The sequence below is a fragment of the Hyperoodon ampullatus genome (genome assembly GCF_949752795.1).
Source record: "Hyperoodon ampullatus genome assembly, chromosome: 12".
In the NCBI taxonomy this organism is placed as follows: domain Eukaryota; kingdom Metazoa; phylum Chordata; class Mammalia; order Artiodactyla; family Ziphiidae; genus Hyperoodon; species Hyperoodon ampullatus.
In genome coordinates, this window is record NC_136925.1 from 55,292,051 (window position 1) to 55,311,311 (window position 19,261).

The window sequence follows — 19,261 nt, forward strand, 5'->3', positions numbered from 1 at the left end:
TATAATACAATTAATTAAAAAATTTAATAAGATTAAATATATATGTGTACTTGTACTAAATTTGTGTATAGATGAGAATATATAAAGTATTATTTAATTAAATTGTGCTAATGTGTTGTATTAGATATATTCACATACATTTATGTATAGACATATACATATATAAAATACATTTATACATGTATTACATATGCTTACACACCCAAATCTATACAAAGATACCTGGCCCATAATAAGCCTTCAGTATTTAGAGCTATAATCATAATCACTAAGCTACCATAAACTATGTGCTGATAACAAACATTTATCTCTGACACTTTCTCATTCTAGTGCTCTAATTCATTTATTTTCATTGACAAACTAGCCCACTTTCTCCTGTTTCTCCTCCAACAGAGACTTTTTTTTTCTTTTTTCTTTTTTTGGCTTGACCAACTCCTCCTCTATCCATATTTTCCATGTTGGTGTTCTTTGAGATCCACATATTTCTTCTGACCTGACACATGGACTACAAGGCAATCCCTGAAACAAACTTCTTTCATGCACTTACTATTCTGTAATATTAAATCTGAGAATTTTACTATGCTTTTTACTTCAGACATACATTTTTGTGGGCTATTGTTCATCTGCATCTGAATGTCCGACAGGAGCTTCATACTCTTTGGAATGTAACTGAATCATGCCTCTATCTCCAAAACGACTGCTGCTCTTGTGGCAAGTCTTATAAGTAATATTTTTATCACCTACCACGTTTACTTAGCCCAGAAACCTCCAGTCTGTCATCAACCCCTCCCTCTTGCTCACAGCTTCTCATAAATTGTCAAGTTCAGAATATTCTACCCAAAAAGACCACCGATCCTGTCTTTTCCCTTCTATTTGTAGCTGCTATTAGCTCCTTGTTGTTTGTCTCATATCCATCTAGTAAACCTCTATTGGAATGGATGTCTAATCTACCATCTGAGATGATTTTTTTGCCTTAAACATTTCAGAAATTCTTTAGCTTTATCTATAATTTTCAAATTTACAGTGAACGTGATCTACTTTTTTACAGTCAGGAAAACACATTATAAAAATAATATCCTTTTAAAGGTTCCTATTGATTACAGCATAAATTCAATATCCTTATTATAGTTCAGAAGCCACTTAAAATATGACCACAAATTATCTGATCACCTATTATTCCCTGAGCTGTTCTTGGACCATATTTCGAATTTCCAAACTTGTATAATGATCTAAACACTTTTCTCTCATTCTGAAATTTTCTTATTTGCCTGCTCATCTTCTATATAGGCTGCAGAAAAAAAAATCACCACCTCTTGGTAAGTTTTTTGTGTGATAAGCTGTTTGGGTGGTAAGTTCCCAGTGTTCTCCAAACAGTTTATATCTATTAAAGCACCTTTCACATTGTATCACAAATATTGATTTTTTAAAAATCTATCTTCTTTCACTGGCCTAAGGAGGCCTTAAGGGCAAGAATCAAACTCTATTCATTTTGTAGAAGGAAGGATAGAAGGAAGAAATGAAGGGAGGTAGATATACAATTTAAAGGAATGATTTTAACATATTTTGTCAGGAAAAAGAAATATGATATTTACTATATTCAAAACACAATATTTAAAAATATTACCTCCTCCAAATCTTACTTTTCCCAAGAGGGAAGAACATTTTCATGGTATTTAAAAATTGCTATAAGAAGCACTTCTGAACATTATATTTATGGGCTTATTTAAGCAAAACTATGCTCTGACTTCTGCAAATGTACATGTGGTTTCATCAGTATTCTTTTTGATAAACAGAAGAAATGGCTAATGGAGTCTCTAGCCATAGTGAAGAGAAGAGTTCTAGCATTGCTTTAGTTGTTTTTGCTAATGTAGATTGATATCTCCAAGTTCCCAATTCTTCTAAGAGTAAAACTCTTACAATATCCAAAAGGACCATATATGGTTCTCCACCATTTCCTCTCTGATATCATTTCTGTTCACTCTCCTCCTCCTTCCAGCCTTACTGGTTTCTCACTTTTTCTGGAATATGCCAACACACTCTCACCGTAATACTTCGCTAAAGATATTCTCTCAACTTGGAAAGCCATTCACCCAGATATCTGTTTGGTTAACCCCCTCACCTCTCTCAGCTAGAGAGAGCTTGTTGTACTTAAATCATCCCCTGCATGCTTTGTAACTGTGTAGAAAGTTGATTAATTCTTCTGTTACTTGGAATTAAGGCTTTTGAAAATTCTGGCTAACTCAAATGGATCTTAGATCTAAAGATAAGATAAAACTCTTATAAAAAAAAAAACTGTGCGGTAATGGGTTAACTATTACTTGGGGTGTTCAAACTCTGCACATTTCCAAGAAAGGACTATCCCTTGCTTGGCTCCTGAGAGATAACATCTAAGCCCTTGGAATATCCTGCCAGATAGAGTATTTCTGTATATCTGGGATCTTGGGCCACACCAGATAGTTTATGGGAACAATGTGATCTATGGTGAATGCCTGTTTTTGTTCACTTGGGGTCCTGGATCATACCACTTAATCTCTAGAGGGCCTAGAGACCCAGTAGCTAAGGTCAGTCACACAAATCCTCAATGCCTATGTAACTGCTCCCATAAAAACATTGGACACAAAGGCACAGATGAGCTTCCCTAACTGGAAACACTTTGTCCTTGTTGTGACACATCATTGCTAGGAGAATTAAGCACTATCCATGTATCTTCACTGGGAGAGGATAACTGACAGTTCGTGCCTGTTTTCTCATACACCTTGCCATATATGCCTTTTTCCTTTGCTGGCTTTAGTTTCTATTCATTCCCTGTGATAAACCATAACTCTGAGTATAACAGGTTTTCTGAGTTCTGTATTTCTAGAAAATCAACAAGACTGGGAGTGATCTGGTAGGCCCCCAACACAAAACAGGAGGAAATTTTTGTGACTTGGGGTTAGGTAACATGATAACAAAAGTATGAGCCCTAAAAAAAATTGATAATTGGGCTTCTAAATTTAAAACCTTTTTGTTTCAAAAGATAATATTATGAAAGTGAAAAGACAAGCCACAGAAGGGAAGAAAATATTTTCAATTATATAACTGAAAATATTTGCAAATCAAATATCCAGAATACAGAAATAAGTCTTATAGCTCAATAACAAGAGGACAAAGATTGGCAAAAAAAAAGAGACATTTTATTTCAAAAAAGACAAATAAATTGCTTATAAGCACAAGAAAAAAATGTTCAATATCACTTGTCATTAAGGAAATGAAATTAAAACTACTATGAGATACCTTTGGCTATAATACAAAAGATAGTACCAAGTTTTAGTAAGGATTTGGAGAAATTGGAATCCAAATACATTGTAAATGGGAACATAAAATGGTACATTATTCATGTTATCTCCAAAGGGAAATAATACAAATGACCTTTAACTGGTGTTGGATAAACAAAATGTGGTATATCCATACATAAAATACTATTTAGCAACAAAAACACACCAGAATATTAATATATGCTCCAACATAGATGAACCTTAAAAACATTGAGCTAAGTAAAAGAAGTTAGTTTCAAAAGACTACATACTGTGTGATTTATTTTATATGAAATGTCTGGGAAAGGCAAATTTATAGATAGAAAGCAGAGCAGTGGTTGCCTGGGGCTGGAAATGTAAGCAATAATGATTGGCAAATAGCTCAAGGGACTTCTTTGAGGTGATGGAAATAGTCTAAAATTGGTGGTGGTTGCACAACTCTATAAATTTACTAAAAATCATTGAATTGAACACCTATAATGGATGAATTTTATGGTTTAAAAAATTATACATCGGGCTTCCCTGGTGGCGCAGTGGTTGAGAGTCCGCCTGCCGATGCAAGGGACACGGGTTCGTGCCCCGGTCCGGGAAGATCCCACATGCCGTGGAGCGGCTAGGCCCGTGAACCATGGCCGCTGAGCCTGTGCATCTGGAGCCTGTGCTCCGCAACAGGAGAGGCCACAACAGTGAGAGGCCCGCGTACCGAAAAAAAAAAAAATTATACATCAATTAAGCTGTAAGAAAAATCTAATGGGAAAGGATAGAAAAATAAACAATAAATAATAACCTACATGATATATAAGAAGAAGATAGTGTTTTGGTTCAAAAAAAATGAAGAATATAATAATGAGGATAGGGAATATAGCGAAGGAGGAACAGAAAATTTGCAGTATTAAATAGGGTGGTCAGGTAAGCCTCACAGAGAAAGGAGTTAGCCAAGTTGACATCTGGTTGAAGAGCTTGCCAACCCAAGGGAAGAGTGTGAGCAAAGCTTTAAGGCTGGAGCACAACCTCAAGTTTGAGGAACAGTGAGGAGGTCAGTGCGGCAAGAAGGAGAAGATTAGTAAACAATAAACTCAAAGAAATAATGGGAGTAAGGAGAGAAAAATAAAAGGCCTTATTACCCATTGTAAGGTCCTTATTTTAAGAAAAAATGGGAGAGCTATAGGAGGTTCTTTAACAGAGGAATGGCATAATCTGGCATACCACTTAAAAGCATGACTCTGGATGCTATGAGAATAGACTTCAGGAGTGAAAGAGAAGTAGGGAGACAAATTAGGTGGCTATTTTGATAATCCTGGCAATAAGTTATGATGATTTGAACCAAGGGGGAAGATGGAGGTTGCAGTGCGAGTGGTGATATTCTGGATAAAGCATGGGGGGAAAATTGGCATCAATTTTTCTCCTTTTAAAAGTTAATTCATACTTTTAAAAAAATTAGAAGATAATACATCAAAATGTTAATCATATTTCTCTCTATTTGATGAAGTTATTGAATATTTGTGCTTCTACTTTGTCCAACTTTCTAGCCATGTGCACGTATTATTTCTATAGAGAAAAATAGAATTTTTTTCAATATCCAGTTCATTGAACAAGATCATAATGCAAACAAACTTTGTTTTTGCAAAAATTTTAAGTCAACACCAAACTGGTTACATATATGAAGTAAATAGTGATAGATGGTAGGGCTTCTCTGGTAGCACAGTGGTTGAGAGTCCACCTGACGATGCAGGGGACAGGGGTTCGTGCCCCGGTCTGGGAAGATCCCACATGCCGCGGAGCGGCTAGGCCCATGAGCCACGGCTGCTGAGCCTGCGCTCCACAGCGGGAGAGGCCACAACAGTGAGAGGCCCGTATACCGCAAAAAAAAAAAAAAAAAAAAAAAAAATAGTGATAGATGGTAATGTTAGCAATATGCAGAATAGTCAAAGAAGCAACAGATATTTCCTGAATACAGAGTGGCGAACTCACCTTTCCATAAACACGCGGTAACATTATTACCAACTAACTTTCCTGGCATTATATGACTCTCTCCAGAATGTCTAATGTCTAATTTTTTTAACTGATAGTAAGTACAGTTCCAGTCATAATAAATATAACTTATATCAGTAAGGAAATTTTGTTATGCTGAGATAACGAACAACCTCAAATTCTCAGAGGTTAAAGTAACAAAGGTGTATTTCTCATTTCATTACATGTCCAGTTCAAGTGGGTAAGGGCAGGGTCTCTAATAATTATAGTTACTTAGGGACCCAGACTGTTGAAGGCTCCATTTTGACATGATCTACCAGGATGAAATATGTTAAATTATGAACTAGTTCTTAAAGCATCAGTCCAAAATGATACACCTTATCTCTGCTCTCATTACATTGGCCAATGCAAGTCCTATGGCCACAAAAGTGTAGGGAAGTCCAATTCTATGATGTACTTGAAAGAAAGAGAAAAATCTATGATAATTATTTTTACAAGATGTGAGATAAGAGAAGAAAATATTAGACCTTCAATTCATACTCATTTTTATATAAACAAAATTAACCTATACTAATATTTAATACAAAGGTTTTCTAAAATTTAATTTTAAACTCCATTAGTATTTAATAATAAAGAAATCTTAATTTATTCCTACACCAGATGGTCACATGATATGTATAGTCCACAATATATTGAGACAGATTGGGAATTCCAAAAGAATGAGAGTTAAAAGAATTGTCCTAATTCATTCATATACTTGCAATACTTCCATATAATGGATTTTACATGTGTCAAGTAAAGTTGTTTTAAGAATTATTATAATCTAATTTCAACTCTCACAAAATAGACAATAACTTTGTAAGATGCCTACAGAGACATCTGAGAACTGAAAATTGCAGACCCTATCAAGAAGATGGCAGAATGACACTTCTATTCCTAGTACAAACTTGTCATCAGCTACATACAATTGCTGTCTAAAGAAACTGCCAAAACCAGATTTATAAAGAAGGTTACTTCACATATGGATTGATGGCCACCAACATTAATGATAAATCTTCCCTAAGCATATATTTTATATGGTGTATACATGCTGTATACTGGACCTTTATAAGATATCTTTAAGAGCTATTATTTACAAGTACTGAAATAAATACATTAGAGCTATGTCTTTGAATCAGTCTATCACCATATTAAATCAACATTTTTATAAATATTGAAGTATTCAGTAATGGAAATGTTTAATATTTTCAATAATGTTCAATAATAGTTAATATGTTATAACAAAGTTAACTTTTATGAGAGAAAACGGGTTTTATTATTAATAAAAATTTAAATTGTTTAAAATACTATTAATTTTATATTTACTTTATCCTCTTACAATTTTAATTATTTTGTATGCCTTAGAATGACCATAAATATCAATAAAGAAACTGATTTATTAAGGTTTATATTATAAATAAAAATAAATTATATATAATTTATTTTTTCCACCAAAACTCTCTCTCCCCAGATCTTCACAACTTTGTCAAATGCACAAACCTAATCATTTAGGTCAAAGTCCTCCCATGCATCCTTTAGTCTTCCCCTTCCTCACACCTCATATCAAATCCATTAGCAAGTCTTGACATTTCTACCTCCAAAGCATATCCTAGATTGGTCATTTCTCTTCCAGCTGAATGAAGGCACCATGATCTCTCTTCTGGATTATTACATGGTCCTAATGTGTCTCAACCCACTTTTGCCCCACTAACACCAGAGCAGCCAATGATTCTCCTAAAAAGGTGATCAGGTCCTGTCAATCTCTTGCTGCAAACTGGTCATTAGCACTGATAAAATCTAAACTCCTTGAAATGCTCTTGCCCACTCCTTAAACCTCTTCTCATAAGATTTCCTCTCTGCTTTCTTCTGTATGTTCAAGGTACAGGGATATTTTTCTCTTCCTCAGACTAAGCCCCTTTGGGTCCCCAAATGTTTGCACTAGCTGTTCACTCTGTTTGGAACACTTATCTCCTGGATATTTTCTTGTCTGATTCCTTCTAAGCATTCAGGTCTCTGCTACTAAATCAGCTCTTTAGAGTGGCCTTCCCTGATCATTTTATCTTAGAGGTCTCCACCTGCTTCCCCAGCCCCACTCTGTACTAAATTATGTGTTCCATGGCCTTTAAGGCCTACAAAATTTGTACATCCCCACGTCCTCAGCCTCATCTCCCACTACACTTCCCTTCAATTGCTCTGCTTTATCCTGTCTCCTCTTTCTTAATTAGATGAAGAAATCTGTTATGTGGTTTGCACTTGCTCTGTCCTCAGCAGAAATGTTCTTCCAGAAATGTGTAAGGCTCATTAGCTTAGTTTATTCTGGCCTCTGCTCAAATTTCATCTCATCAGAGATATCTGCCCTGATCACCCTATCAAAAGATCATCTCTTCCCTCTGCTTTGCTTTACTCTCTACCTATTTAGATCTTCATGGTACTTGTGTATATTTTAAACCTGTGGGTTGTTTGTCATTTGTTCCAGCCACTGGAACATAAGCTCCAATAGGGTAGTGGCTTACCCCATCCCCTCCATGATTCTAGGCTTTTGAACAATGCTTGATAATGTGTTATTGTAATTTATATAAGCTAGTCCATGCTGAGGCTCACTTGATGTTTGTCTATAAAACATGCTGCTATGATCATTGTAATATAATCATTTTTGCTTTTTGTAATTATATTTTAAGTTACTTTCTAGAGGTCAGATGTTTATGTACATGTTATATGTGGATGCTTATTGCCCAGTTGAGACCTAAAAAGTCTGTAACCATTTACACACCCACCGCCTGTGCCTCCCCTCATTTCTACACATTCACACCTACATTGGGTTTTGTGGATTTTTAATATCTGTGACCTAAGAAATGACTGAGTGATTTAGTGCTTTATTTGTATTTTATTGTTAGTAAATTTGAAAAATTTTATATGATTCTGGCATGTAAGCTGCCTTTTATATCTTTTTCCCATTTAAAAATTTTATATTCAGGTTTGTTTATTGTTATTTAATAAATTCCTTATACACTGAGGATATTTACATTCTATCTGCTATATATATTGTGAATATTTTCCCAGTTTGTAGTTTGTCTTTCATCCACATTTATGTAATTTTTTTTCAAGAAGGAAGTTTTCTATTTCATAAATTCGATGTTTTCATCTTTTAGAGTCCCTAGTTTAATATTCTTCTGTGGCTTCTTTGAGCACTTTTATTGTTAATATTTTAACTTTTAGTATTTTTTCTCCATTTTAACTTATGTTGGGATATGCAGCAGTAGCGGAATTCAAATTAGTTTTACTTTTTAGAAATGGTTGATCAGTTTTCCTCATAATACGCCAATATTATGGTAATCACAATAATAATAGTTAAGATTTACTGCAAGATTTCTATTGGTCAGCCATTTTGCTAACTATTTTGTATACAATAGCTCAATTGATCTTCACATCAAAAAAAAAACTTCACATCAATTTTCAAGGTTATGATGAAGCTTTTTTTTTCTTAAGAGAGGGACAAAGCAAATGTTGAATGTTGTAAGTTGACCATGAAATCATCTCTCATGTGTAAACAGTCAGGAGGCCAAGTCCTGAGTTTATAACACACAGATCTATGCCTTATCTCATGAGGTAGGGCAATCCAATAAGTGCCTGAGCAACATGCTATTGAGTGTATCATGCTGCCTATTATCATTGTTGTTGTAAACTGGGAGTACTCAATCCAGTACCACAGAACCTTACATGACTTCATGTCGCCTTCCTCAAGTTCCTTCAAACCTCCATTCCCCAAAAACCTCCTGTCATGGAGTCATCACCACAGCACGGGTGAAGCCTGGTTCCACTGCCTGCACCAACACGAGAAGCATCAAGAGGAGGAAGAATATGTTTCCTTGCACTTAAAACAAGAGACACCAAAAAAATGGAAATAAATGCTTAGAAAAAAATATTCCAGACAAAAACTGGAGTAGCAATATGATTATCAAACAAAATAGGGCTTAATAGCTATATAGGGAAAAGGATGATAATAATAGAGTTGAAGATATAACCCTCATAGCATAAGGACATGCAACAACTAAACCTCAAAAATATGATGGAACAAAAGATAGAAAGAAATGAGGAGTGAACTAGAAAAATGAACTGCTGAAGGACTATTTCACATAACCCTCTCAGAAAATGACAGGTAAAGTAGAAGAAAAATAAGCAGTGAGAGCAAGATCTGAACAAAACAATTAAAAACAAGCTATTTGGTATATATAGAGAGATAGTGTACTAAACAACAAAACATGCTTTTTTGAGCTCATATGAAATATTTCCAAAATAGGACATGTTTCATGTCATAAAGGAAGCCTGAATCAATTTCAAAGGAACAATAATATAATACAGACTATTGTTCTCTAACAACATACAATAGAATTAGTAATTAAAAGCAAAGAACAGCTAAAGGAAATTTTATATTATCAGTAAATTAAATAAATAGCCATTGGATTTAAAAGGAAAAAATGTTCTTAGAACTGAGTAAGAGTGAAAATACTACATGGCAAAATTTATGGGAAACAAAGAAATATTTCGAGAAAAATACAGGTTTAAGCACACTTACCAAGAAGCAAGAAACGTTTTTAAAATGACTGTGATTTAAACTAGGAAGCTAGAAAAGGAGCAAGAGAGAAAACAGAGGATGCAAGAAAATAATGAAGATCAAGTCAGAAATCAATGAGAGAAGCAAAACAACAGAGAATTTTAACAAAACCAAATTCTGATTTCCCTCCAAAAAATTCCATGTCCAGTAGTTCTTACAGAATTCTACCAAATTAAAGGAAGTGTTTAAAGCCCATTTCTTTTTTTTGAAAATATCTCAGAAAATAGAAAACAACAAAATCTATGTAGCTCATTTTAGAAAGCTAGTGTTATCTTGAATCTAAAATAGAAGATGAGTCTATTAGCTCATTTCAATTACGATCAAATACAAAAATCTTAAATATAATATCAAACTCCTACACTGTATTTCAAATGTATATATGTATAATATGAAAGGATCCTTCAATTTGAAAAGTCTTTAAAGGTAATTTACATTAGCAGACTAAAGAAACCAAACCACGTTATTATCTTAGTCAATGATACAGTATTAAGTTCAATACCTATTTATTATGAAAATACCTAGAAAGGAATAGATAGGAACTTGCTTAATTTAGTGATAGTTAAACACCAGTTCTAGAGCATTATACTTAATGGAGGAATTTTAGATGCATTTTCTTTATGATTCAGAATTCCCATTATTTAACACAGTACTGGAGGCCCTGGACTATACTATGAAGGTAAGAAAAAACGGACAGTTGTAGAACATAGTAGGGAAGAGACACAACTCGATATTTTCTAATGACATCAATATCTATTTAGAAAAACCAGAGAAATAAAAAAGATAAACTACGAGAATTAATGAGAGTTCATCAGTACTGCTAATAATATTCACCTGCATTTTTGCACTTCAGTGGTAACCAGTGAGAACAGAGGAAATACGATATCTATCAACATAGTAATATAGTATGTGTACGTGTCTGCATTCTTGGAACTAGCTTAGAATACACAAGATCTCTATGGAGACATATTTTTAAAATTCTAATACATGATCCAAAAAATGAGCTTTTTGTTTGTTTGTTTGTTTTAATGAGAGATAAACTATGCTCATGGATGGGAAGACCTTACTGTTTAAAAAACTGAAGTCATAATTAAAAACATGTCTAATTTAGAAATCCCAGCTCAGAATGGCTTCATTTGGAATTCTACTAAATATTTAAATAAAAAATGACATCTAATTTATATAATATCTTTAGAAGGAGAGAAAAAGACTTAACCAAGAAGTTCTATAATTTCAACATAACACAAAAACCTCGGTAGGATGTTATAAGAAATAAAAATTATAAGCCAATTTCAACCCTAAAAGAAATATAAAAGTTCTTTACAACTAATAAACTGAATTCAGTGATATATCACCAAATTGATTTTATTCCACAAATAAATGGCTTAACATTCAAAAAACGTCAATGTAAAAAATCATATTATCACAAAAGTTATAGAAAAATATTTGATAAATTAAACATACATTCATGACTTTTTAAAAAACTGGTAAAAAACTAGAAACTTCTTTAAACTAAAACAAACATTATATTTAATGATAAATTATTAAAACTTTCTCTCTATGGTTGTGAGTGGGACAAGGAGGTCCTTTATCATTACTCTTATTCAATATTATACTAGAAGCACTAGCTAGTACTTCAACTGAAGGAAAATAAAGTACAATCATTGGAAAGAAGACATAAGATTCAATCAATATACACAGAAAACTTAAATGTGTATATAACAAATCTAAAATAATCTAAAGATATATTCTTAGAATTCAACAAACACAACAAAGAAAAAATGAAAACTTCAAAAGATACCACTTATAATGGAATTTAAAAAATCAAATAACTAAGAATAAATCTGAAATAGAAATGTAAGAACTCCACAAATAAAAATTATAAAATGTTATTGACAGGAGTGAAAAGAGGTCTATTCATATAACTAGACAGATATACTAGGTTCATGGATCAGAAGACTTCATTTAAAATGATGTGAATTCTCTCTAAACCAATGCACTGCTAATAACAAATGGGAGAACCAATTTTACAGTAGTAGTTCTCAAATTTGGCTGCATTTTTAATCATCAGGGAGATTTTTTAAAAACCCAATGCTTATCACTTACATAATTAAATCCTTGGCTTTTGAGGAGACAGCCAGGTTCTGAAAGTTGCTAAGAAAGTAAATCTTAGACGTCCTCATCACAAGAAAAAAATTGTAATTACATGTGGTAATAAATGTTAACTAGACCTACTGTGGTGATCATTTTGCTATACATACAAATATTGAATCATTATTTTGTATACCTGAAACTAATACAATGTTATACCTAAATTAAATCTCAATTATTTTTAAAAGACTGATAATATCAAGTATTGTCAAAAATATGGGTTAATTAGAGCTCTCATATTCTGCTGGTAGGAATGTAAAGTGGTATAACTATTAGTACTTAGGAAACTTGTTTTCCATTACCTACCCAGGCTGAACATATACACACTGTGTGATGTGGCAATTCCTCTCATTTATACACCCAGTTGAATGCTATACACATGTGAACACACATGTACAAGAATGTTCATGACAACATTACTGTTGACATCTCCAACTGGAAATAATCCAAATGTCCATTAGTAGTGGAATGGATAAATAAATTGTGATATATTCATCCAATGGAATATTATACACACTGGAATAAATAAGCTATATAGAAGAGCATGGATTAATTTTACAAAGATAATATTAACAGATATGTCAAACATAAAAAGATACATATTATAATTTTCCATTAATATAAAGTTCATACATGGGCAAAATTCATGATAATGGTTACTTTTGGGGAGGAATGTGGATAATGATTGAGAAAGGGTATAAGATGGAACTTCCAGAATACTTGTAAGTTTCTATTTCTTGACCATGATGGTGGTTACATGAATGTACTTAATTTGTGAAAATTCATCAAGGTGTATGCTTCTTTCTCTTAATTGAGGTATAACATAATAGTAAAGTATTAAAAGATGAAGATAGTCTGAACACATGGAGAGACTATGTTCTTTAGTAAGACTTAGTGTAAGACTCAATTCTTCCCAAGTTAATCTATAAAATCAATATAATCCAATACAAATTTCAGTTGGATTTTTAAAGTAATCAGTTGATTTATTTAAAGACATGTTTGAAAGGTCTATGAATAGCTACATCAACTTAGAATAAAGGAGTAAAAACAAGAGATTGGTTTCTACATGAACTATTATTCTAGAGCCATAGTTACAAAAATAATGCTTCAACACAATTGAGAAAATACAGACTAATGACATAGAAGAGATATTTCAGAGACAGACCAACCCAGATGTGAGCATAATTTTAAGACAACAACACAAATCAAAGGTGAAAGGATAACTAGCTTAGTAAATGGTGCTGAGACATTGTGGTTACTATACAGAAAAAAGCTAAAATTGGATCCCTCTCCCCTTCATGGCATAGTTTAAAAATTAAATGTGAAATATAAAACTGTAAAGTTGATATAAAATAAAATAGGAAAATATCTTTGTAAACCGAACATGAAGAAGAACTTTCTTATGAGAAACCTCAAAAGCACAAAAAAATGAGACAAGAAAATGACTTGGGGCCAGCTTAAGAACAAAGATACATTTCATGATATTATATATATGGAAAAATATGGTCTGATTCAAAATAATCAATTTACAAATGAATTAAACAAAACGGTCTATATAAAACTGAAGGCTGCCTGCACCAATTCATTGCCTACAGGTGTGTGTATGTGTGCTTTTGTGTGTGTGTGTGTGTGTGTATGAACTGGGTCTGACATTTGTCAAGCTTTGTTTTATTTCATAATACCTAAAAAATTATTTTGTCTATAAAAGGGAAAGATTTGCCTACCAAAAATTCTTCATCTTCCCAGTAGTTTGTCTGTATTTAACTCTACTACTGCCTCAATTCTACGACTCTGGGAACCAAAAATGCATATTTGCCCAGAAAATGACTCTGTCTTACGTGTATTCAAACCACTGCTTAAATATTCTAGGGTATGTGTTGTATGTGTTGTAGGTCTTAATGCTCTTTTACTGAATTAATACAGTAAGTTACAACAAGGCATACTAACTTATTCAATAATCTTAGCTGAACTCTGACTTTAGAACTCTGCCATAGATTCTTTAAAAATTACCTTGCAATTAGTAAACATTAACTTCTATACCTTCAAATAAGAATGCCATTATTTAAGAAATTGGAAGTTAGGCCACTACAGAAAGAGTGAGAGAAGCGCTGATACAAGCAACTTTTAGAAGTGGTTAAGAGTTTGGTGAATTTTTCTTTCTAAATGCTGTGCTTTTAATAGTTGCTTTTTTTAAAACTATATTTTATATTCTAGAAACATAGATATGGAAAACTTAACTTTTCACTCGAGTTACAACCAATTTCAAAGAAAAGGCAGAAATAATTCATCATTCGTGTTGAACTATTTGAAGGCCAAGAAGCTTCACTCAATTCCTAGTCCCTATCCACCCCCAGAGTCCTATCTCATTTCTTCTTTCTCCAATACTATTGGGTCTCGACCATTCCTCAGTTAATTACTTTCCCTGATGACCACCTTTCCTCTAACAGAATTCATATATTCTGTTAAAAATTTCCACTAAAATTCCCAAGAGTATATACCTTATGAGCACTTTCTAGCCAGAGATGGGAAGGTGCTTACCTTCAAAATAGAAGCCTGACTGGATTTCTAGGACCCTGGGGAGGGTCCTGAGGTCAAGGGAGTGGATGAATTCTTCCAGCGACAATGCCATTGCTTTGGCTTGGGTCTTGTGCAGACCTGGTACTTACAGAAGCTTTTGGCTTCTGGGTGTCACTTGTCTGCAACTGTAGTCTCACCTCATCATTCCTTTCTCAGGCAGGAATGTCACACTGGAGCCCGACTTGGGTGGAGTAGCTCTGTGTGGGGAGGGCAGTGAGAAGGCAGGGGACAAAAGGTGTTTCATCTCTTTTTAGTTCTCACTGTGGCTTCATTTCCTTTTAACACTGAAGTAGAACAGGATGGGGGTGTGGTGAGCATATCTGAACAGACACTGCCAAAAAAGCGAAAACTGACAAGTAGCTCTCTTTGTCGCTGGTCCAGGTGTGCATCTCAAGCAGGGGCTAGGATGTTTGAGGTCACGGTTGCTTCTGGTTTGTCAACCAGGAAAGAACAGGAATTCAGGACTAAAGTCCAATCTTAAAAAGGGCACCGTATTAATTCTTTATCTCTTTACTTCACTTCTAAAGTTTGGCTCTGTGCTTTATTTGCATACTCTCAGTGCTTTTATATTAAATTTGGTTACGAAAGTGCTTTGTGTCAGCTCTTTTCAGAAATCTGATACTCTGAAGAGAGGGGATCAAAACCACTTTTATTCTTCCACATTAAAACTGAATATTAAAGGAGAGTGGGGGAGGAGTGCACTATGCAAAGTGATACAGTAAATTAATATTAATTTTCTAATCGTCGCACTATAGTGAAAGTATCTAAATCCATTATTAGGAAACCTGAATTTCCTGGGTTTAGCTCTGCTTTTGACTTACAGGTGACGTCAGCCTTGTCTTCTCTGTCCCTCATTTGTCTCATTTATTTAATGGAGAAAAAGTTAGAGTCAAATAAATTGTATCATTTCTTCTAAGGCCAAAATTCTACAATTCTGATCATGAGGTCCAAATTTGCAGTGGGGAGGGGTGAGGATGACCAAAGTCAAAGGAAGAAAGAAAAGCCTCATAAAAATAAATCTCTTAAAAATCTTCCACTCCCTGTCTTTGTATTTAAATAAGACAATATTTTAGAGCTAGAGTATACAGTTCAAGGTGGTATTTTTAAAGTCTCTTTAAGGGTGACCAAAAGAACACTGGTTGGTATAAATACAGTGAAAGAAGCTAAGAAGCTGCATATTCTCCTTATAAATTGGACTCCAGGCTCCCTGTCTAGAAACTGTTTTAGCCTTAGGCTGCAAAGAGCATACATAGCCAGATAGAGAGGGTCAGGGCACATCCCAGCTCCACCTTCATGTAAATATCTAAGAAAATTAAAGGCACTGCCTTATTTTGATATAGAGCTTATAAAACTCTTTCAGCTCTTAAAATCATATTTGATACTTGCAATAATCTGACTGGCTTCATTTCTTTCTTTACAAAACTAAAATTTATAAGGCCACATCAATCGTTTTTTCACCAGTAGCTTCTACTTCCTCATTTGCAACTTTTTTGCGCAAAAACCTCCTAAACTTGATCAGTCTGCCTTCTGCACCCCTTCTCCCAAGCTTAGGCCCTTCAATCGACTACAAAAATTGTTTACAGCCTAACTGTATCTCACATGGTTGAATATATGAAAAGAGCTGCTATGGACTGCTCCTTAAAACTCGTACATTTGTTAGAACTGGTACCACAGCAAATTTCATTTGATATCTAAACCAAACTGGACTTCACTTGATTTTTTAAATATTTTCCCACATCAACTTTCTATCTTAATAGTCAAAGAAGCTATTTCAAAATATTACCAATCTTTTACAATTGTCTTTGCTACTCCTGCTTTTGCTCTTTCAACAAATGATCTTCCCTTTCTGTTACATTCTGTTTCTTTCTTTCTCTCAATCGTAGTTAACGACACTACAATTCTCTCACTTTCTCAAGCCAGAAGTCTGAATCATGGGAGATGCCATATCCAGCCTCCAAATCCCTCAAGCACTATAGGTGGCAATAATCAATAACACTCACTTTGTTCTTGCTCTGTATCTCCACTATTACTACTTCAGTTCAGATCATAATCACTTCTGACACTGTAGGCAAAGAAATCCTGACATGAACAGCCAAGATGAAATTGACAAATAAGAATAATAAGAGAGTCCCTGAACAACCAAGTAGTAAAATCAATTATTAAAGTTTAATAACTGAAACAGCAGATTACCGGTGTAATAATAGTCTGATCAATGAGAATTCAGAAATAAAGCAAAGCATTGCCAACTAAAGACGGTCCCTCACCACCCAGTTTTACAAGAACTGAGTCATTAGCCACTGCAGTTGCTGGTTTTCAACACATCCTGAAAGGGGTTCAGGACAGAGATCAGGAATGAGGCAGTCAGTGCTGCAGGAAAACTGGCAGAACAGGCCTTCAGATAGTTAGATATTCTCAGGAGAAAATTTTAAGAACTCATTTTCTTGCATCTTCCCATTCATAGAAAAGTACTAAAATCATTAAATGAAATATCTGTTCCTCATGACTAGCAGCAATCTTCCACTGAGCTGCGTGCTTGATTGCACGTATGCCTTCTCCAGAATTACATATATGCTAACCTCCCACCCGACCCCTTCTGAGAAGTTCCTCAGAGCTAACTGAGAGGCTGTCTCCTGGGCTATAGTCCTCAATAAGTCCGCAAATAAAACTGAAACTCACAGCTCTCATGTTTTGCATTTTTATTTCAATCAACAGTATAGGTAATAATTTACTATATGAAAAAGATGAAATTTCAAAGCAGTAGGGAAAAATATTTCATCCAACAAATAGTGGTTAAATAATTTAAAAAATAAGTTTCCCAAAATTCTATGCAAAAAAATTAAATTTATATCAATTGAAAAATTAAATTTAAGTAAAAATAAACAAAAGGAAAAAATAGAAAAATATCTGGAGAAGTAAGGAAAGAACTATTTCTTAGCATCAATGAAAGTCTTAAGGGAAAAGACTAATAAATTTGACAACAGACATATGAAATACTTCTATAAATTAAAAATGAGCTTTAACAAAATAGAAAAAATACTTTAAATAAAAAATTAATGTCCTGGGGGCTTCCCTGGTGGCGCAGTGGTTGAGAGTCCGCCTGCCGATGCAGGGGACATGGGTTCGTGCCCCGGTCCGGGAAGATCCCACATGCCGCGGAGCGGCTGGGCCCGTGAGCCATGGCCACTGAGCCTGCGCGTCCGGAGCCTGTGCTCTGCAACGGGAGAGGCCACACAGTGAGAGGCCCAAGTATCGCAAAAAAAAAAAAAAAAAAAAAAAATTAATGTCCTGGATCTACAAAGATCACTAATTATTCACACAAAATAAAAATATTTAAGAATTTCTGCTTCTGGCTATTAGCTTGGATTTGACCAACTCTTCCACCAAGGACAACTTGAGAAGTGGATACTTTTTTTAAACCAGTTTTAAAGAACAAGAGAGCCATCAGGGCAGTCAGGACTTGAGAATCAAGATCTGGAAAGGCAGGGAAACACAAGGTGAGGGGATTCCAATATTCTACACTTCTTTTCCCCTCAAGGCATTTGTGGATTAGTAGTTGGCACCAAGAGAGAAGCTGAAAAGCAAAGCAAAAAGTGGTAGTAATGAGATTGGTTCAAGATGGTGGAAGAGAAGGACGTGCACTCACTCCCTCTTGCGAGAGCAGCAGAATCACAACTAATTGCTGAACAATAACTGACAGGAAGACACTGGAACTCACCAAAGAAGATACCTCCCATCCAAAAACAAAAGAGAAGCACAATGAGATGGCAGGAGGGGCATAATCACAATAAAATCAAATCCCATAACTGCTGGGTGGGTGACTCACAAACCGGAGAACACTTATACCACAGAAGTCTACCCACTGGAGTAAAGGTTCTGAGCCCCACATCAGGCTTCCCAACCTGGGGGTCCGGCAACGGGAGGAGGAATTCCCAGAGAATCAGACTTTGAAGGCTAGCGGGATTTGATTGCAGAACTTTGACAGGACTGGGGGAAACAGAGAATCCACTCTTGAAGGGCACACACAAAGTAGTGTGTGCATCAATACCCAGGAGGAAGGAGCAGTGACTCCATAGGAGACTGAACCAGACCTACCTGCTACTGTTGGAGGGTGTCCTGCAGAGGAGGGGGGTGGCTGTGGCTCACCACGGGGACAAGGACACTGGCAGCAGAAGTTCTGGGAAATACTCCTTGGCATGAGCCCTCCCAGAGTACGCCATTAGCCCCACCAAAGAGCCTGAGCCTCCAGGGTTGGGTCGCCTCAGGCCAAACAACCAACAGGGAGGGAATTCAGCCCCGCCCATCAGCAGACAAGCAGATTAAAGTTTTACTGAGCTCTGCCCACCAGGGCAACACCCAGCTCTACCCACCACTAGTCCCTCACATCAGGAAGCTTGCACAAGCCTCTTAGATACCCTCATCCACCAGAGGGCAGAGAGGAGAAGCAAGAAGAACTCCAATCCTGCAGGCTGTGGAATGAAAACCACATTCACAGAAAGATAGGCAATATGAAAAGGCAGAAGGCTATGTACTAGATGAAGGAACAAGATAAAACCCCATAAAAATAACTAAATGAAGTGGAGATAGGCAAACTTCCAGAAAAAGAATTCAGAATAATGATAGT

At 35.1% G+C, this 19,261-nt stretch overlaps 1 protein-coding gene across 1 annotated transcript in view; it reads right to left on the reverse strand.

Annotated features, from left to right (window-relative positions):
* Positions 1 to 14,701, reverse strand: part of THEMIS (thymocyte selection associated) — a gene marked incomplete at its 3' end in the record, with an annotated part of 173,876 nt that extends 159,175 nt beyond the window's left edge. Inside the window, exon 1 of the mRNA XM_079716156.1 lies at positions 14,602 to 14,701. Coding sequence (XP_079572282.1) covers positions 14,602 to 14,692 — 91 coding nt within the window. The 5' untranslated portion in view covers positions 14,693 to 14,701. The remainder of the gene's footprint in view (positions 1 to 14,601) is intronic.
* Positions 14,702 to 19,261: the final 4,560 nt, after the last annotated feature.